The 19,794-nt window shown below is 40.8% G+C and overlaps 1 protein-coding gene across 7 annotated transcripts in view; it reads right to left on the reverse strand.

Annotated features, from left to right (window-relative positions):
* Nucleotides 1–19,794, reverse strand: part of SEPTIN12 (septin 12) — a 164,673-nt gene that overhangs the window by 135,252 nt on the left and 9,627 nt on the right. For 3 of the 7 annotated variants that reach the window (XM_070760793.1, XM_070760795.1, XM_070760798.1), the window contains exon 3: nt 449–1,744. In XM_070760793.1, the coding sequence (XP_070616894.1) occupies nt 449–1,744 (1,296 nt within the window). Of the gene's footprint in view, nt 1–448; nt 1,745–12,214; nt 12,370–12,472; nt 12,535–12,998; nt 13,020–19,794 lie in introns of those variants that run through there. The other 4 variants (XM_070760797.1, XM_070760796.1, XM_070760803.1 and 1 more) reach the window with 4 other exon arrangements.

The following is a 19,794-nucleotide window of genomic DNA, read 5'->3' on the forward strand; positions in this document are numbered from 1 at the left end:
CAGACAATGCCTTATTATTGTGGGTTCAGTACAAAATCTTAAAATGTTACTGTGCTCCTCAACCAATAATGCTGTCTATCATTTGTCCTTTTTGTGGCTCTTCAAATAATGTGACTTAATCAACTGAAAAAGAGCCCATGCACCTATTTGAAAACTTATCTTGACCAGTAAGCCTCTCCCACCCAGTCACATGACTTTTAAGACACTCCGGTCACATGATTGTCAAGCCACTCCCACCTGGTCACAGTGTGGCAGTAAAAAATTTGGCAGCCCATCACTGGTTGTATGGATCTAGCCACACAAGGGTTAGATTCACACATGGCAGTTAGCCATCCTAGAGTCTGATTGAGATCAGCTTCATGAGTTGTATATCCTCACCATTCTAGGCTTGTAAAATGGTGGCTTGAAAGGGCCTGTGTGTTATTTCAGAGGGCACAACTTGGCTCACCTTCTTTTAGTGAGGTCTTCTCTTCAGGCAGTTCCTTCTCCTCAAAGATCTCCAGAGGCTGGTCTCCAGACTCCTCCCCTGGGCCCAAAGGTAGCTCTGGATTCGAAGCCTTGGAACCAATCAAAGCAAAACAGTTTTCTCTTGGGTTGGGCAAAGCTGGGCTTCCTTGGGGAGGTGGCGCTGTCATTGGAGACCCAAGAAAAGAAGACTGGGCAGTAGGGTGAGCAGTTGGAGATTGAAGGACAAGCTGGAAAGAGGCAGACTGAGGGTGAGGGTCTGTTCTCTCTGTTTCTGATATTTCTGGTGGGCTTCCATAACAAGTTGTTAGAGAAGTGTTATGGGTTGTGATCACTCGATCTTGGTTGGTCAGTTCTGGAGATGGATGAGGCAGGCTGTGGTCAAGGTCAATCTGAAGCTGGGCCTTAGGCAAAGATTTGAGCCCAGGATCACCCGGTGAAGGGAGAACACAACCAACTGGGAGATTGCCAATGAACTTGTCCAGGCTGGTGGGAAATGTTTGAAGTTTTACAGTTTGTTTGAAGGCCAGAGAAGCCACAGAGGTCACATTTGTCAACTGGCCTACCCTCACCGCAGAGAAAGGAGAATCCTTTCTCAGTAATGTTCTATTTTTTGGAAGAGGAGAAATGGAGTTTTGGTCTTGGGAGCTCCACCAGTTGGTGGGGTCAATGGTGGAGCAAAGGATAGGGCCAGGCCCCTGGTCTTCTGCGATATGCAGGTCCAGGGATGGCAAGGAGCTGTGATTCATAGTAGCCTTGGAGACCTGTCGGATAGGACAGTCCACCTCGGCATGGAAGACATTCCCATGGGACAAGAACTTCTTCAGCAAAGGTCTGGATAGCTGAGAGATCTCAATGCCCGAGGACTTGGCTTGCTGAGTGGGATTCGGAGGGCATCTTGTGGTCGTTGGGCACTCCAAGCTGGATGAAGAACTGTGTAGGCTGTCACTGCTTCCTGGCCCTAAAGATGGAGATAATCCATTGGGATTCAGCCGAGTTTGGAAGGAGGACACTCTCACGAGGCTGGTCCCATTAGCCCGAGGCAAATGAATGGTACCTCGGTTGAAAGACAAGCTATTTGTGATCCTGGTTTTGGGGATCAGACTGTGCGAAGGACTGGAGATGTTGCTCAGGCCGATGGGGGATGGATAGATGCTCTGCATGGGTCCTCTGGTTCTTTGGCCCTCTCCATTTTCAGGGGGGCAGGGGTTTACATAAGGTCTGGTTGAGCATGAAGGGGCTTCGTCCACATCTTCCATCTCAAAGGATCTCTTCAAGGCTGCAGAAGGAAGCAAGAAAGGACACAAAAACCATTCATTAGACCAACAGTGCTCAAATACGTTGCCTTAGTTGAATAGATTCCTTTGAAATTGTGGGGCTGTTGAGCATATCAGTTCTTCCGCTCGGTCTCAGCTCCATCAAATCCAAGACCGTTTCTGTTCTTATATTTGAATGACCTTTACTGTTTCAGCTTTGCATTCTCTGGTTTCTCTTCAGCTCATGTTAAAAACATTCACCTTTTACTAAAGATTTCCATGAAGTGAGATATGTATGTATTTGTAACTAGTTTTTGATGGTCTCCCTCTCATCCTTGAGCTAGGGATGTGCATTTATCTTTTTTTTAAAAAAAAATAGTTCCTATTGTGTATAGGTTTTCTAAAATTTTATCTTTTTAATATTGGAAACCTCCCATAATTACCTAATGGTGAGATAGATGGTTAAGAAATTTAACAACAAAAACAAAAAACCAGAAATAATAATAATAATAATAATAATAATAATAATAATAATAATAATAATAATAATAATAAAACCCACACACACACAGGGTCATATTACAAAAACATGCATCTGGTGATAGACTGCCAAGCTGTCTTACTTTAAGACAGGGATCTCCAACCTTGGCAACTTTAAGACTTGTGGACTTCAACTTCCAGAATTCCTTATCCAGCTGAATGAAATTGAATGGATTGTGTATTGTGTATTATGGGATATGGGATGTGGGATAGAATAGAATAAAATAGAATAGAATAACAATAAGGAGAAATTTCCTGACAGAAAGAACAATTAATCAGTGGAACAACTTGTCACCAGAAGTTGTACATGCTCCAACACTGGAAGTTTTTGCCAGTATGAACCCACTGATTTTTGGCCTTGGGCCAGATGGTGCATACAGATGTTTCTTCAAAGCCACGGGCTCTACAAACCCTCCCTCAGCGCTACTGGTGAAACCCGATGCTCTCTTTCAGCAAGCTGGTTTGGGGAGTCTTTGATGTGGGATGGAGGTGAGAATCTTGTTGCCTGCTGGAGGGAGATGCAATCCTATCTCCCTCACGACCAGATAAGGTCCCATCTCCTAAGCCTAAACAAACAGACGAATGGAGATAGGAGAGCTTAAATATCAAGGGTTGCTGCCTTTCTCTCTTCTCCAGCTAATGGAAGGAGCCAAGAGAAAAATGCTAATATTTCAAATACATATTCTTATTTCTCATTTACAAAACTCCTCTTTTGCTTTGGCTGAACTTTGCTCTGGATTTTGCAGGATTTTCCATTTAAGGACATGAAAAACTGCAAACCAGGACTACGAAACCTGACATTCTCCAGAAGTTTGGGACACTTTTTTTTTTGTCTTTGTAGGGTTTTTTTTAATGGCAGGGCATAGATCTGAGGCAGGTGAGAATACCATTCTGAATTAATTTAATCAGGGATAGCCCTACACCCGGGGTGAAATTCTTCCGGTTCGGCCTGGTTTGGGCATACTGGTAGCATCTTCGTCTAGTGGTTCGTATAACTGGTAGTGGCAGCAGTGCGAAGCTCTGCCCACCCACCCAGATGCCCCCATTTTCTTTTTTTAACCATCTGCGGATACGAGAAGCATTCTGCGCACGAAGCATGCACTTCCGAACCGGTAGGGAAGGGAAGGCAGTTTCACCACTGCCTATAACTGTAGAAGTGAGTGGATAACTTGGAGGTATTTATGAAAGCTTGCTTACATTTCAAACAGACCAATTATCTCGAGAATGGGGAGGAGGAGGAGGAGGAAGAGGAGGAGGAGGAGGGCCACAAAGGGGTTGCTTGCAGCAAATGGCACAACCCCCCAAAGGAATCAAAACAAGTCAGTTAGGTGACAAAAAAGAATGTGACCTGGGCAACCTTCTGCAAGTCTGTTTTGGTCCTTGGTTAACCAGAATTGTTGTGGCATAAAAAACAGTTCTTTAGTGGAGCAGTCAAAGTTGACTTTGCTCTCTTTCTCTCTTTTTAAATAAATCCACAATGCATCCATATACATACCTTAGAGATCCTCTAGTCCAACCCCCTACATCCAAACCCTACATCACTTCAGTCAGATGGTTATCCAAAATCTTCTTTAAAACTTCATGTTGGAGCATTCACAACTTCTGGAGGCAAGCTGTTCTACCAAATTGTTCTAACTGTCAGGAAATGTCTCCTTAGTTCTAAGTTACTTCTCTCCTTGTTTAGTTTCCACCCATTGCTTCTTGTCCTGCCTTCAGGTGCTTTGGGGAATAACTTGACTCTCTCTTCTTTGTGGCAGCTCCTGAGATATTGGAACACTGCTATCATGGTGGTCAGAAGGGGTGTAAGATATAAGGTGGATCTTGTCTACCACACATTCAGGCTTGAATTCCTTCCCAAGAAAGTGCCTGTTGGTGATGTCCACCAAGAAGGCAGTTGGAAAGAGATTCTCAGATTGCTAGCCAAACAGCAAGGGAGGAAGACAGAAAGTAGGATGCAAAAGAATGACAAACCTGTAAACGCTCAAGTTTATTCACAAAGCGAGGCCACAAAGGGGCCAGATTCTTCCTTATCATCTATTCCTCCAGCCCAGGGGTCCCCAAACTTTTTACACAGGGGGCCAGTTCACTGTCCCTCAGACTGTTGGAGGGCCGGACAATTAAAACAAACTATGAACAAATCCCTATGCACACTGCACTTACCTTATTTTAAAGTAAAAAACAAAATGGAAATGTACTATTTAGAGAGGGGGAGAAGTCTGAAATTCATATATGTTTATGTTTTGTTTTTAATTTTCTTTTGTTAACATCTGATTGTAGGTTTTCTTGGCTTATAGCAAAATGTATAAAGAAAGAAGGAAGCACTTTGGCATAATGGTTAATAAGTTAGAAATATAATGGTGTACTTTTTGAAGGAAAATTAAGGAGGGAATTTAATTAAAAGAAAATGAATGTAACTGGATGACAAAATTAGAAAAAAAAAATTGCAACTTTTTTGATGATTGATATTAGTTACTAACAAAATACCACATTTTATTCATAGAAAATTAGATGGATCACTGTGTTGTGTCACTCACCCACGGGCCGGATAAATGGCCTCAGCGGGCCACATGCAGCCCGCGGGCCGTAGTTTGGGGAGCGCTGGTGCAGCCTTTCAAACAATAAACTCCTCTAAATTCAATTACTTGACCAGCTCTTCCATTTAATCAAACAGGAGATTTTAAAAAAAACTACATCAACTGCTTCCCCAAAAGGAAGAGACTTAATACAATCAATTCCTGATTTCCATGTTTGCCCTTAATGTTATCTGTTGGTCTCTGGGTTAAGAAAAGAGATTTGAATGCAATCAGTGGCTCCAGGCTCTTTTCTACATCTTCCATGGTTGTTCTGGGACCACGAAAAAATCAGAAGCCCTGGTGAAAATATGGCTCACAAATGAAAAAAAGTCATCTGGTGAAGTGCGCATGTATGAACACACACACACACGAGTGTTCATCCATCAAGATCCTAAGCCACCCCGAGTCTATGGAGAGGGGCGGCATACAAATCTAATAAATAATAATAATAATAATAATAATAATAATAATAATAATAATAACTCAGCGTTGTCTTCACAAAGAATGTGAATTTAAAGATCATGGTTTCTGGCTTAATGTCTTTTCAAAACTTAGTTGGCTTTGCATCAGCAGTGGCTTGCTCTCAGTTTGGCCCTGCTCAACCCACCTGCCCACGTCCTGTCCCAATCATGTCCTATCCTATTATATTCTGTTCTTCATTCCAATATTCTGTTCTGTTCTGTTCTATTCTATTCTGTCTTAAGTATGGCAGCAGCTCAACCACTAGAAGGAAGCTGAGTTTAAAAGCCAGCTTCAGTTCATTTGCTTGACCCCTGCCCTCCAGTTGTTTTCACCAGACTTGCTGGAGCTCCAGTGTCCATCACAAAGGAGGGCCTTTTCCCACCTCCCTGAGGGGTGTGAAGGAGCCCTTTGCTTCTGCACTTTGCCCCTGCCCGCCCTTCATCCCTCCTCTCCTCCCAACACCTCCAGCGCTGACCCCCTGAACCAAATGGAGAACATGACAGCAAACACTCCATCACTGTCACCGGGGAATCAAAAGGCTGGCTGGAGGGATTCAAAAGATCCGTGCAGCTGGAAAGGGTCCTTGCACAAAAACTGACCCAGGCAGAAGATAAAGGCAGACGGTCAACAATTGGCTGAGAACCAAAGATACAGATTTGATGCTATCTTCCAGTCCCAAACTTTGGGCTTTTAGTCCTGCACTAAAAGTAGTTTTAGCAGAGGAAAATAGATATGAAAGGTGGAATTATTCCTGTTAGGTATTTTAGACATGAAAATGGACCGGAAAATATCCATACATAATATTGCATATATTGACAGCAACCAGAATCTCATTTGTGCAAAACTGGAAACAGGCCGAGAGTCAGCCAGAAGCAATGATCATAAGAAAAAGGGAAACTTGACTTCCGGTTTGAGCTCGACCACGTCGGGGATGTGGAGGCATAGCTCCGTCTTCGCATCCCCCTTTTCCACGATTGTAGGGCGCAATTTGCGCTGTGTTGACACCTGGAGGGGTCAACCCAGGACAGGGGGTCTCCCGGATCCCTGGGGATGGATCACCGCGGTCCCGGAGGGTAGGGAAAGCCCCTCAGCTATGTCGTCGGAGAACTGCGCCCAGGCAGCTGCCCGGGCGCGGCCATAGCGGCTGCCACAAGAAGGAAGTTAAAAACAGAAATAAGAAGTCTACGGAGAATCAGATCAGCAGAAAAAGAAGATTGTTAGCACCTTAAGATAATCCTTTGGTATTTCAACGATTAGAATTTGAAAAGAGAAGATCCCAGATTGAAAGACAAACATAAACAAAGCAAACTAACTGTAAGTGATATCCATACGCTAAGAAGAAAAACAGCCGGAACTACTTGTCTTTCTTAATTTTGATAGTATAACAATCTCGTATTTTTTCCATTTTTTTTCTTGAATTTTAAAACTATATTGTGCTCCTTTTTTGTTACTTATATTTTTATAATTATTCCATTTTTTAAATAGTAGTAAAAGATTGGATTAGTAATTGGACAAATTGGATGAACGTTGAGGTTGGACTATTTAAATGAATTGAACACATGAATAAATGAACTAAATGAACTGAATTAAATGGATTGATCTATAAACCACCTTATTCGAATGAATTTTTACTGAACTTTTAATTATCTGGAATAAATTTTGGACTTTTTATTCTATTTTTTATTTTTATTCGGAATTTGTGTTTAAGAAAATATATAAGGGACTATTTTTATAACCAGACATCAGAGGCATAAGGATCTTTTTTTTTACTTCTCTTTTTAGACAATAAGAAGAAATAGATTTATTTTTATTTCAATTTGGATATTATAGACATTACATCTGATATTGGCTTTGGAGTTTTCTTTTTTGGACATTCACATTAAAGCAGAAAAAGGGAAACTTGAGTGCACAAGGTATCGGCTGGGGTGTGATTTCAGATGGGGGGAGTATATTTCCACCTGGTTCTTTTCTTTTAAAGAGAGAAAGAGAGAGAAAAGGGGGTGGGCGAATAACAAGCTTCTCTAGAGAAAGAAATGTGTGTCTCCCATCAATTGCAGTGTAATTCTTTCTTTCTTTCTTTCTTTCTTTCTTTCTTTCTTTCTTTCTTTCTTTCTTTCTGTCTTTACATTGCAATTGATGGGAGACACACATTTCTTTCTCTAGAGAAGCTTATTATTCGCCCACCCCCTTTTCTCTCTCTCTCTCTTTAAAAGAAAAGAACCAGGTGGAAAGCTCCCCCCCCCATCTGAAATCACACCCCAACCCGATACCTTCCTCAGAGCTTCCTTACACTGCAAGTAGAGCAATGGAAAAAACCCTGCAACTTCCGGGTGGAGCCTGATCGTGCCGGAGGAGCGGAGGCTGAGCTCCGGCACCGCAGCCCTCCTTTCCACCTTGCAGGACGCGGTTTTGCATTGTGCCGACACCGGAGGGGTCGGCCCAGGACAGGGGGTCTCCTGGACACCCCGGGACGGATCGCCGCAGTCCCGGGGGTTAGGGACAACCCCGCAGCTGCAGGCATGGAGAGCTGTGCCCAGGCGGCTGCCTGGACACAGCCATAGCGGTCGCCAAAAGCGGAAGTCTAAAAATAGAAAAGAAGTCTACAAACAGCATATCAGCAGATAAGGGAGATTGATAGCACCACACGGAACTCTTTTGGTATTTGAACAAGTTCGGAAAAAGAAGATTTTAAACTTTAAGGCGAATATAACAAAAGAAGAAAACTGAAAGTGATATCCATACGCAGAAGAGAAGATCAGCCAGAACTACTTGTCTTTGTTACAATTAAGTATAACTTTCACTTTTTTCTAAATTTAAGATTATAGTGTGGTGTGTTTACCTTCCTTTTTTTACCTTTCCTTGCTATATTTTTGATATATAAATTTTTTCTTCTTTTTTAAAATAAAATTAAAGTCTGATTTGGTAATCATTGAGTGGATGAAGTAAAATATATTAATGAATTGAATACATGAACCTATGAACTGAACTAAATCAAATCTACGCTATTTGAATGGAATTCTACTGAAGCTTATAATTATTTGAAATGAATTTTGCACTATTCATGCTATTTTTCTATTTTTAAAATTTTTGACATTATTTTTATTTCCTCTTTATTCCTTTCTTTGGATTTGCTGGGACTATTTTTTATGTGATAATAGAGGTGTAAGGATATCTTTTGTATTTTTACTTTTTTTTGCTTCTTTTTATAAAATAAAGAGACTTGGATTATTTTATAAGTATTTGAATTTGGAAATTACACTGGACACTGGTCTTGGACTTATTTTTATTTTTCTTGGATAATTTTATTAGAACATAATTTAGCTTTACTTTACTTGGACTTATTAGAAATTTTGGGATCTTTTTTTTAATAGATATTTTTGATATCTTTTTCTTTTTTAATCCAAAGTGTGTTTACTATAATTACTGTTTGATTAATTTTTCCTCCCTTATTTTTTAATATATTTTTTGAATATTAGAAATATTTTTTTACTTAATTTTTTTAAATAAATCCTTTCTTTCCATTTTTTACCAAATAATTTTTAAATAGGTTTCCTCCCTCCTTTTTTGTTTTTTCTCTCTTCTCTTTCCCCTTTTCTTTTTCTTTTATTTCCTTTAATTCTTTCTTCTCATCATAATCATATTCTTTCTTTCTCCCTATTTTTAACTTAATTAATATGAGCTAGAAGTTTGATTTCTTCCCCTTCACACCTGATCCCCCTCTTTAGGATATTAGGATTCTAGAAGACTGAATTATTTTTCTTCCACTTTTCTTTTTACTTTCTTTCTGTTTAATTAACTTAAATAACCAATTATCGTATTATTATTGTATTAATTGAATTGATATTTACTCTTTAAAATTTTGGAATATGAAAGGTTCTCATAGGGCACAAAGCGTGACTTCGGTGACTACAATAACAACGCAAAAACAAACAACTACTCCCGCTTCGACTTCATCTACTACACCAAAAGTTTCCCCAACTTCATCACCATTACAACAAAGGACTATAACTACAATGTTAGCTAAAGACAAAGAAAAAGAAAAGCCACTGATGGATCCTAATTTCCAGAATATTCAAGAAGCCCTAGCTGGTATACAAGAGTCACAAACCCAGACCAAAACTCAACTTGCCGCGAACAAAGAAGAAATGAAAACGTATCTATAAGAAATGAAGCAAGAACTGAGACAAGAAATGAAGGAGATGAAAGATGAGATGAAAAAGGAAGTTGCTGAGCTTAAAACAGAATTAACTGAAGTGAAAGGAAAGGTCGCTGAGATGGACGGAGATATAAAAACTATGCAACAAAACCTACAAGAAAGTGAAAAGAGAATACAGATGACTGAAGGGAAAATTCAAATCATTGGACAAAGAGTGGAAGAATACGAAGATCGTAACTACGCAGCCCGCAGAGATTTTTATATAGCAATAACCAACTTAGAAATCCAATCCGCGTCACATGGTCTGAGATTCCAAAATATTGAAGAAGAGAGGGATGAAGAGCTACCCGCAAAAATGGCAGAAGTGATGGGCGCCATCATGCAAGTGGACCCAGCAGAATTGGTAAGAGAAATTGATGAAGTCTACTGAGTCCAGACTGGCTATGTGAGACGCCATAATTTACCTAGAGAAGTTCATATTAAGTTTTCAAGAAGAGTAATCAAAGATGAGATACTGAGATTGACAAAAAATGAGACTTTTCAACGTAATGGGAAAGAAATTACAATTCTGAAACAAGTACCGAGGAGAGTTCGAGAGAATAGAAGACAATACTACTTCCTCACAAGCATTTTGATCAGAAAGAACATTGTTTTCAGATGGTTGGTACCAGAAGGTTTGACTCTGGCTTGGCAATCGACGAGAGTAAGAATAGAAAGTGTGGAACAAGCAAGATCTTTCTTAACACGTAGCGGATTGGACAAAATCGAACAAATTCGGATAGAACCAAAGAGCAGTGATGCTACGATGGGGGCCACTGGAGGTGGAGGGGAAGAACTACTGGCAGTGGAGCAGAAACAAACTGAGGCTTCACAGGAACTAATTTTGGAAACCCGGCTTCGAGAACCAAAAGAAGTTAAAAAGTACTACAAATAAAGATGACACAAGAACTGAAAATATTTTCAGTCAACGTAAATGGATTAAACAATCCGAGGAAAAGAAACCAAGTATTAACTAAACTTACGAAACAAAAAGCTCAGATAAATATTTTACAAGAAGTTCATATTAAAAAATCAAAACGAAGTCTTCTTAAAAACTCAAAATTGGGGAAATTATATACCAGTTTGGCAAATCAAAAGAAAAGAGGTGTATCAATGTATATTGACGAACTAATTGAATCTAAAGAAATATATAATGATAGTGATGGAAGGATGTTGATAGTGCAATTAGACTTAGAAATAAAACCTTTGGTAATTGTCTCAATTTATGCACCAAATGATAACCAAAAACAATTTTATAAAGATTTGCACGAAAAAATTAACGAATTATCAATTGAAAATATGATAATAATAGAGGATTTCAATGCAATTTCGGATGACCAAGTGGACTATACTGGGAAAAGAAAAGAAAAGAAAAAAAAGGTAATTTTGCCCGGGACGTTCTGGAAAATGTGTACGGAATTATCTTTAAAAGATGTATGGCGAGAACAACACTTAAAAGATAAACAATATACTTTTTACTCTAACCCTCATAAGACTTGGTCTAGAATTGACATGGCTTGGGCCCCTTCTCATATAATGGAACAAATTAGTAAAATAGAAATAGAGACAAATACCTGGGCAGATCATAACCCCTTATCCATATATAAAAAAGGTAAAAGGAAAATAAACAATTGGTCAATGAATAGAATTATAATAAAAGATCCAGAGTATAAAAAATGGATAGAAAAAGAATTAGAGTTTTTCTTTAAAATAAACAAAAATACTGATACTACTCCTCAAAACTTATGGGACACAACTAAGGCTTACATACGTGGGTTAACAATATCATTTACAGCGAAAAAAAACAAAGAGAGGAAAAAATGTTATGAAAAATTATTAGAAGAACTTAAAAGTTTAGAAATTTTAATGCAAAAAGAGGATAAGGATGACAAGCTAAAAAATCAGAGAGAATTAATAAGACATAAATTGAGATTAATAGAACAAGAACCAATTGCAGAAAAGATAAAAAGAGCAAAACAAGAATATTTTGAACATGCGAATAAACCTGGAAGATGGTTGGCTTACAAACTAAGAAAAGAGAAAGAAAAGAGAATTATAAAAAAGTTGACAGATTCAAAAGGTACAATAAAACATAGAATAGAAGATAAGAAGGAAATAGCATTGGAATTTTATAAACAATTATATAAGAAATAAGAAATAAGTGAGGATTTAATTTTCAAATATTTGGAAAAAATAGAAGAACTGAAGCACAACAACAAAGATTGAATAAACCTATTACAGATATGGAATTAAAACAATTTATAAAGAATCAAAATAATAATAAAGCAACTGGCACAGACGCAATACCAGCGAAATTTTATAAATTGGAGATAGAAATACTTTTTTCAAATATGCTTGAGACATATAACCAAATATTGGCAGAAGGTAAATTACCAAAAACATGGTCAGAAACTTTAATAACTTTAATACATAAAGCTGTTACGGAAAAGGAAAAAATTGAAAATTATAGACCTATTTCACTATTAAACGTAGATTATAAAATTTTCATATCAATATTTGCTAATAGACTAAAAAGTATTATAAATAATATGATACATAGTGATCAAAATGTTTTTTTACCAGGAAGACAAATTTAAAATAACTTAAGAATAATAGTAAATATATTAGAATATTATGAGCAACATCCAGAAAAGCAAATGGCGCTTATATTTTTGGACGCGAAAAAGGCATTTGATAATGAATCTAACAAGAATGTAACTTACATGTGTGGTATTTCTGCTTAGATTTGATTACAGTTAGGATTCAGTTAGTGTAATTCTTTCTTTCTTTCTTTCTTTCTTTCTTTCTGTCTTTACATTGCAATTGATGGGAGACACACATTTCTTTCTCTAGAGAAGCTTATTATTCGCCCACCCCCTTTTCTCTCTCTCTCTCTTTAAAAGAAAAGAACCAGGTGGAAAGCTCCCCCCCCCAATCTGAAATCACACCCCAGCCCGATACCTTCCTCAGAGCTTCCTTACACTGCAAGTAGAGCAATGGAAAAAACCCTGCAAAGATTTTGGGCTTGGAAAAGCTTCTTCTTTGCAGAGAGTAACAGTGAAAGAGCTGAAAGATATTTAATCAAACCAAGTTAGAGTAATGAAACAAACCCTGCAAAGACTTAGAACTTGAAAACATTCTTCACAGAGAGTAACAATGAAAGAGCTTGGTACATTAATAGCACCTAGTTAGGGCTGGAAAGAAATATCTGGAGCAAGTAAATGAAAAAAACCCTACAAAGACAAGTTTTGGAATACATTCTTGACAGCGATTAACAATGAAGGAGCTTGCAAATGGTAAAAGCTGGGAACACCATTAGTGCCTGGTTAGGGTTAGAAAGAAACATTTGGAGCAAACAGAGAATGAAAAAAAAATCAAAGGCAGGATTTGGAATACATTCTTGGCAGAAATTAACAATGAAAGAGCTTGCAAGTGGTAAGAGCTCCGAGTCTATGGAGAGGGGCGGCATACAAATCTAATAAATAAATAAATAAACATTGTTAGCACCTGGTTAGGGTTAGAAAGAAACTTACTCAGAGTAAGTTAGAGTAATGAAACAAATCCTGCAAAGACTTGCGGCTTGGAAAACATTCTTCACAGAAAGAAACGATGAAAGAGGCTGCAAGGTAAGAGCTGGGAAGATCATTAGTAGCTAGTTAGGGATGGGAAAAAAGCTACATTCAATGTATAAGATGCACCCTAATTATCAGCCTATTTGGGAGAGGAAAAGGGTGAGTCTAATACACCTAAAATACGGTATATAATATTATGTATGACATTGATGATAATAAGAGCATGCTGTATATTTGTGCAAGTAGTAATATACCATAATTACAATGAGTGTATAATATAGGATGGTGAAATTTAGAGGATATGTACAAATTAATGGAAGTTAAATGATTGTATAAAATAGTATAATGTATCATAGAATTAGAATCTTATTAATTAGTTAATATGAACAACTCTAACATCAGTCACTAACTATTAGAAACTTAATAGACTAAACGATAGGATAACAGCATAAGATATGTGATCAAATAAGTCAAATGAATGGTAGCTGTTAGAGAAATGGGTATTTCTCTTTTTAAAGCGTTTAGTTTTAGTTTTTTTCTTTTTTGATTGTTTCTTTAGCTTTTGTTTTGTTATAGTTGCTTAATTTGTGTACAAATTACACATGCTTTGGAGCATTGGTTCTCAATCTGGGGGTCGGGACCCCTTTGGGGGTCAAATGACTGTTTCAGAGGGGTTGCCTAAGACCATGGGAAAAGACAAATTTCCCATGGTGTTAGGAACTAAAGCCAGACCATTTTCATCTTGTCTGGATTCTCCCAAGATCAAATTAAAATCTCATCCCAAATTGTCTCACATCTGTTTCCAAGTCTGATTTTTTTCCAAGTTAGGTTCTTACAAGGTGCTTTTTTTCAGAGGTGGGTTGCTCCCGTTTCACACAGATTCTATAGAACTGGTAGTGGGAATCCTCCCCTGCTCACTGAACCGGGAGCGACAACCAACTGGCCATGCCCCGTCATTGGCTCTCTCGGCAGCGCTGTAGGCACTGCCATCTTATTTTTAGCTTCTGCGCATGTGCAGAAACCATTTTTTGCTTCTATGCCTGCGTAGGAGCTGGGTTTTTGGCACATGCCCTCATGGCACGGGAGGAAGGAAGCGAACCAGCAGCGAGGTAAGTTAGACACCCCCCCCCCCGCTCTTTTAAAGAGGCAACTGGACTTTCTGATTTTTCCCTGAAGATGTTTCACTTCTCCTCCAAGAAGCTTCTTCCGCTCTGATTGGATGATGGGGAATGGAAGGAATCCCATCATCCAGTCAGAGCTGGAGAAGCTTCTTGGAGGAGAAGCAAAATGTCTTCAGGGATAAACCAGGAAGTCCAGTTGCTTCTTGAAAAAACAAAAGCACCTTTGGGATAACCACGACTTGGACAACTGAGAATCTCCGAAGACAAGTGAGGTTCTTCTGCTTAAAATTACTGGGGCAAGTCAAAGGTTTTCCTGATCCTTCATGTCCTGCAGAATATTTGGAGAAGGCCCTCTCATCCACAACCATGCTCAGCAAGATCTGTCCAGGTGGGGATGCCAGCTTATCGCCGCTACCGGCAATGATGTGCGCGCAGCTCGGGGTGACCGGCGGGCACAGGTGGCAGGCATGCACAAACATCAGAGCAAGATTTGGCTTCTGCGCATGCACAGGAAGCAAATCTCATGAGAAGAAGGGCGGGCGCATGAGATTTTGGCAATTTTTTTGCTTCTATGCATCGCCAAAATTTGCCAAAATCTCCCTCTCACCTGCCCATTCATGGACACACAGGTGGGGGTCGGGTGTGCACACCCATGCAGAAGCAAAAGATCAGTGAAAACCACCCAAATATTGTGGTTGCATGCGTCCATGCATGAGATTTAGCTTCCTACACATCCCAAGGGAGCAAATCTCGTGCGTGCGCATGCACCCGATTGCCAGTCAGATGGAGTTACACGCGCAGCCCCATTTCTGCTACTGGAACAGTGTCCTCCCACCCCCATCCTGGGAGCAGCCCATCCCTGGTTTCCAGTAATGGGCAGCCAAATTTTTTACTGCCACACTGTGGGTATGGCTTATTTTGTAGGTGTGGCTTGATGGTCACATGACTGGTTAGGAGTGGCTTGCCAGCATGTGACCAGGTGGGAGTGGCTTGAACAATCATCATTGTTCAAGTGAACTGTTAAGTCCTCGACTTACAACCTCACCAGTGTCGCTCGCTGGGGTGACAATTTGCTCCTTCCTAGGTCGCCCCCCACTGCCTCAGGCTGGGTAGCTGGGCGAACAGATGCCACTCAACTGTGAGAAAGAGGGGGGAGGAAATGGGCCCCCTGCAACTCCTGCTGGTGCTGGTCTCCCTGCCACTTTCTGAGGAGGAGGAGGGTGGGTGGATGGGATGGTCAGCTGGAGCTGGGCACACAGCTTCATGTATGTTGTGAGCCACCCCGAGTCCTTGGAGAGGGGCAGCATACAAATCCAATAAATAAATAAATTTCCACTGGTGGGACTGTGTTCCACCCTGTCCTGCCTGCTGCCCACCCCTGCTGGTTTCTATGCATTGTGGAGTTCCTCCCTCCATCACCCCACCTCTTCTCGGCTCCAAACTTTTTTTAATTACAAACTGTGAAACGTGGGAAGAGAGAGAGGGCCACAGCAACAACTGGTAACAGGAACCCTTACGCAAAAAGGGGAAAAAAACCTCCACAAAACTCTCCCTCCCTCCCTTGCTTTCTCTGCAGGAGACCCGCACCAGTGATTGCAGCCTGTCCGTGTTCCAACTCTGAGCTGCCTCTCCCCAAAAGTTTTCTGAAGGAGCTTTTAGAATAAAACTCTATCCTTCTGTCATGGTGGGGTGGCCTGAATTATCTCCATTTCAGCTTTGTGTGGGAACAAAGCAGCTGCTCTGAAGTAAGGCCAGTTGCCAAAGAATGCCGGGGTTTGGTTTTGGGGTTTGGTTTTTTTTTAGCTGTTTCTTCCAAAATCTCAGAGCTTCTCAACAAAGAGAGTAGAAGAGAATGAATGGCGAACCCTTTTTTGGTTTGCCTGCCAAAAGGGGGCGGGTGTGTGTGGTAGCACACACGCAGGTGCTCACACCCATTCCCTACCCCTCCACATATGTGCACCTCCCCACACTGCTCCCTGCGCATGCACACCATCCCCCCTATCCCCATGCATGCGCACAGGCCTCACTAAAGCCTGCAATGGTGAAAAACGGCTAAACAGGAAAACCAGAAGTTTGGAAAAAATGACTTCCGGTTTGCCCATTGTGCTGCTTTTCACACTCCGGAGGCCCCAGGGAGGCTGATTTGTGGCCCTGCAGAAGGCCGTTTTTATCTCTGAGGCTCCATGGAAGCGTCCTGAAGCCCCAGAGTGTGAAAAATGGCACAATGGGCAAACCGGAAGTCTGTTTTTCCAAACTTCCAGTTGCTTCTCTCTCTTTAATTGGTGTCCATACTTTTCTTCCTTTAATTTGAGGCTGAGAAAGATGGCAGTGGGGTGATTTGTGGCTAAATCCAGAACTGGGAGTTTGTAAACAATGCCCAGGCACAATGGTGAAATGCCCCTGGTTTGGCCATGCCTGTCAGTCGTCAGAGAGCCAGTCATGAAGAGAGCACGAGGCTCCACCCACCCACCCGGACACCGCCACTTAGGTGCCTTTACCTTCTGCCCATGCACAGAACGCTTTGCGTGTGCACAGAGGGCAGAAGAACCCACATGGCGGCATCTGGGCAGGTGGGTGGAGCCTCGCGCTCCCTTCACAACCGGCTCCCCGATGATTGACAGGCACGAGCACACTGGGAGCATTTCACCCTTGCCGTAGCATGTTAGATGAATCTACTCATTTTATCAATCTAATTATTATTTATTTATTAATCTAATTTATATGCCGCCCAATTCCTCAAGGACTTTGGGTGGCTTACAACAAACAAAAACAATATTTAAAAGAACAGATTAAAAAATAATTACAAAACCCTAGTAAAAGCCATGCATATCTCTAAATATCTCTCATGGCCAGATCCAGATAGTATCTCATTCGGTCAACAGCCCCAGGCCTGCTGGAAAAGCCAGGTCTTTACAGCTTTGCGGAAGACCAGTAGAGTGTGGGAGGGGACGGATCTCTAGGGGCCCTTCCCTCTGTGGCCCTGCCAGTTGACATTGTTTGCTTGACAGGACCCAGAGAAGGCCAACCCTGTGGGCCCTTATCGGTTAATGGGAGGTATATGGTAGGAGATGGTCCCAAAGTCATTATTAGATTATCAACAAAATGCTTTGAACTGAGAAAATTCCTGGCAGAGAAAACCATCAGTGGCATGAATGGCTTGCCTGCAGAAATTGTGGGTGCTCCTTCACTGTAGGATTTCAAAAAAAGATTGGACAATCATTGGTCTGGAATTGGTATAGGTCTCCTGTTTCAGCAAGACGGTGGTATAGAAGACCTCCAAGGTCCCTTCCAACTGTCACTGCAGGTCCATATACTGTAAACCTCAGAAAACAAACAATGGTTTGGTGATTTGTGAACTTGTATTCAAATACAAGTTCCAAACATACATTCAAAAACACAAAAGGGAAGTTTAGGCCTTGGTCACATCCAGAAATATAAACAGAATATGCATCAGACATGAACTGAAAGGAACCCACATTTTTATCATCACTAAAGAGTCTTGTTTGTATTTTATTTGGGAAATAAGTGCCCCTAGGGAAGAGTTGGTCTCTTGTGCGCGTGGATCATCCCCGCCACTAACGGTGCTCTGTGCACACAGCTTCGCTTCCTTGTCCCAGAATGTTTTTGCTTCTGTGCATGTGCAGGGTGCAAAATCCCACATGGGGATGCGCGTGTGTGCGAGATTTCTGCGGATGCACAAAAGCAAAAAAATCACTGAAATCTCAGGCACACACACGTCCTCTCGCAAGATTTTGTTTCCTGTGCATGGGCAGAAGCACAAACATGCTGGGACTCATGCAGGGCAAGCATGCGTAGTTCAACGTTTGCTACCAGTGTGGCATCCTTATCCATTATGGTAGGAACCCACAATTGATGTGCACCGATAAAAAATGAATCCCAAGCAACTTTCATAAGCAGAATTTCTCAATCTTGACGACGTCCAAATATATAGATTTTACCTCCCAGCATTCCTCAGCCAGCATGCTATGCTGACTGGGGAATGCTGAGAGTTGAAGTCCACACATCTTAAAGTAGATAAGTTTTAGAAATGCCGCTCTATAGATTTCCTTACTTTACCAGTAAAAAGTGGTTAACCAACCAGAAAAGTTAAGCTAAAAATTCAGAAAACATGGCAGTATATTTGCATGGGTGAATGTATATAAGGAGAAAAAAATTACTACCTAAGATATACTGTACCTTCCCTCTATGTACTTTAACATGTTTATATAAGGGTTGGGGTATGCTAAGGGCTGTTTGAAGAGGTACTTTTAAAGTTGGAATTCAAGCTAATATAAGTGGCGTGAAACTGCCATAAAATTGTTTTACATACACATATAATCCCTCTGAGGTTTTCTATTTGCCCCAAACACACCAACAGTTCAAAACATAAAATTTTTATTGACAACTTTACTTGGTTTAACCAGATGGAGCAAAACTGGATTTCTGTAACAAATTCCCTATTTCTCAATCTTGACAACGTTCTTGACAATAATAATAATAACAACAGAGTTGGAAGGGACCTTCTAGTCCAGCTCTCTGCTTAGGTAGAAAACCCTATACCACTTCAGACAGATGGCTATCCAACATCTTAAAAACTTCCAGTGTTGGAGCATTCACAATTTCTGGAGGCAATCTGTTCCACTGATTAATTGTTCTAACTGTCAGGAATTTTCTCCTTACTTCTAAGTTAATAATAATAATAATAATAATAATAATAATAATAATAATAATAATAATAATTATTATTATTATTATTATTATTATTTATTAGATTTATATGCCGCCCCTTTCCGAAGACTCGGGGCGGCTCACAACAACGATAAAAACAATATTATACTGGCACAAACCTAATATTAAAAAAAAACCCTAAAAACCCTATCATAATTAAAAACCAAAGAAGCATATACATACCAAACATAAATTATAATAAGCCTGGGGGAAAGGTGTCTGAAATCCCCCATGCCTGGCAGTATAGGTGGGTCTTAAGTAGTTTACGGAAGACAAGGAGGGGGGGAGCAGTTCTAATCTCCGGGGGGAGTTGATTCCAGAAGGGCGGGGCCGCCACAGAGAAGGTTCTTCCCCTGGGGCCCGCCAGATGACATTGTTTAGTCGATGGGACCCGGAGAAGGCCAACTCTGTGGGACCTTATCGGCCGCTGGGATATGTGCGGTAGCAGGCAGTTCCGGAGGTACTCTGGTCCAGTGCCGTGTAGGGCTTTAAAGGTCATGACCAACACTTTGAATTGTGACCGGAAACTGATCGGCAGCCAATGCAGGCCACGGAGTGTTGTAGATACGTGGGTGAATCTGGGAAGCCCCACGATGGCTCTAGCGGCCGCGTTCTGCACGATCTGGAGTTTCCGAACCTTTTCAAAGGTAGCCCCATGTAGAGAGTGTTGCAGTAATCGAACCTCGAGGTGATAAGGGCATGAGTGACTGTGAGCAATGACTCCCTGTCCAAATAGGGCCGCAACTGGTGCACCAGGCAAACCTGGGCAAACGCCCTCCTCGCCACAGCCGAAAGATGATGTTCCAATGTCAGCTGTGGATCGAGGAGGATGCCCAAGTTGCGCACCCTCTCCAAGGGGGTCAATAGTTCCCCCCCCCAGGG

Source organism: Erythrolamprus reginae, chromosome 9 (genome assembly GCF_031021105.1).
Source record: "Erythrolamprus reginae isolate rEryReg1 chromosome 9, rEryReg1.hap1, whole genome shotgun sequence".
Lineage (NCBI taxonomy): Eukaryota > Metazoa > Chordata > Lepidosauria > Squamata > Dipsadidae > Erythrolamprus > Erythrolamprus reginae.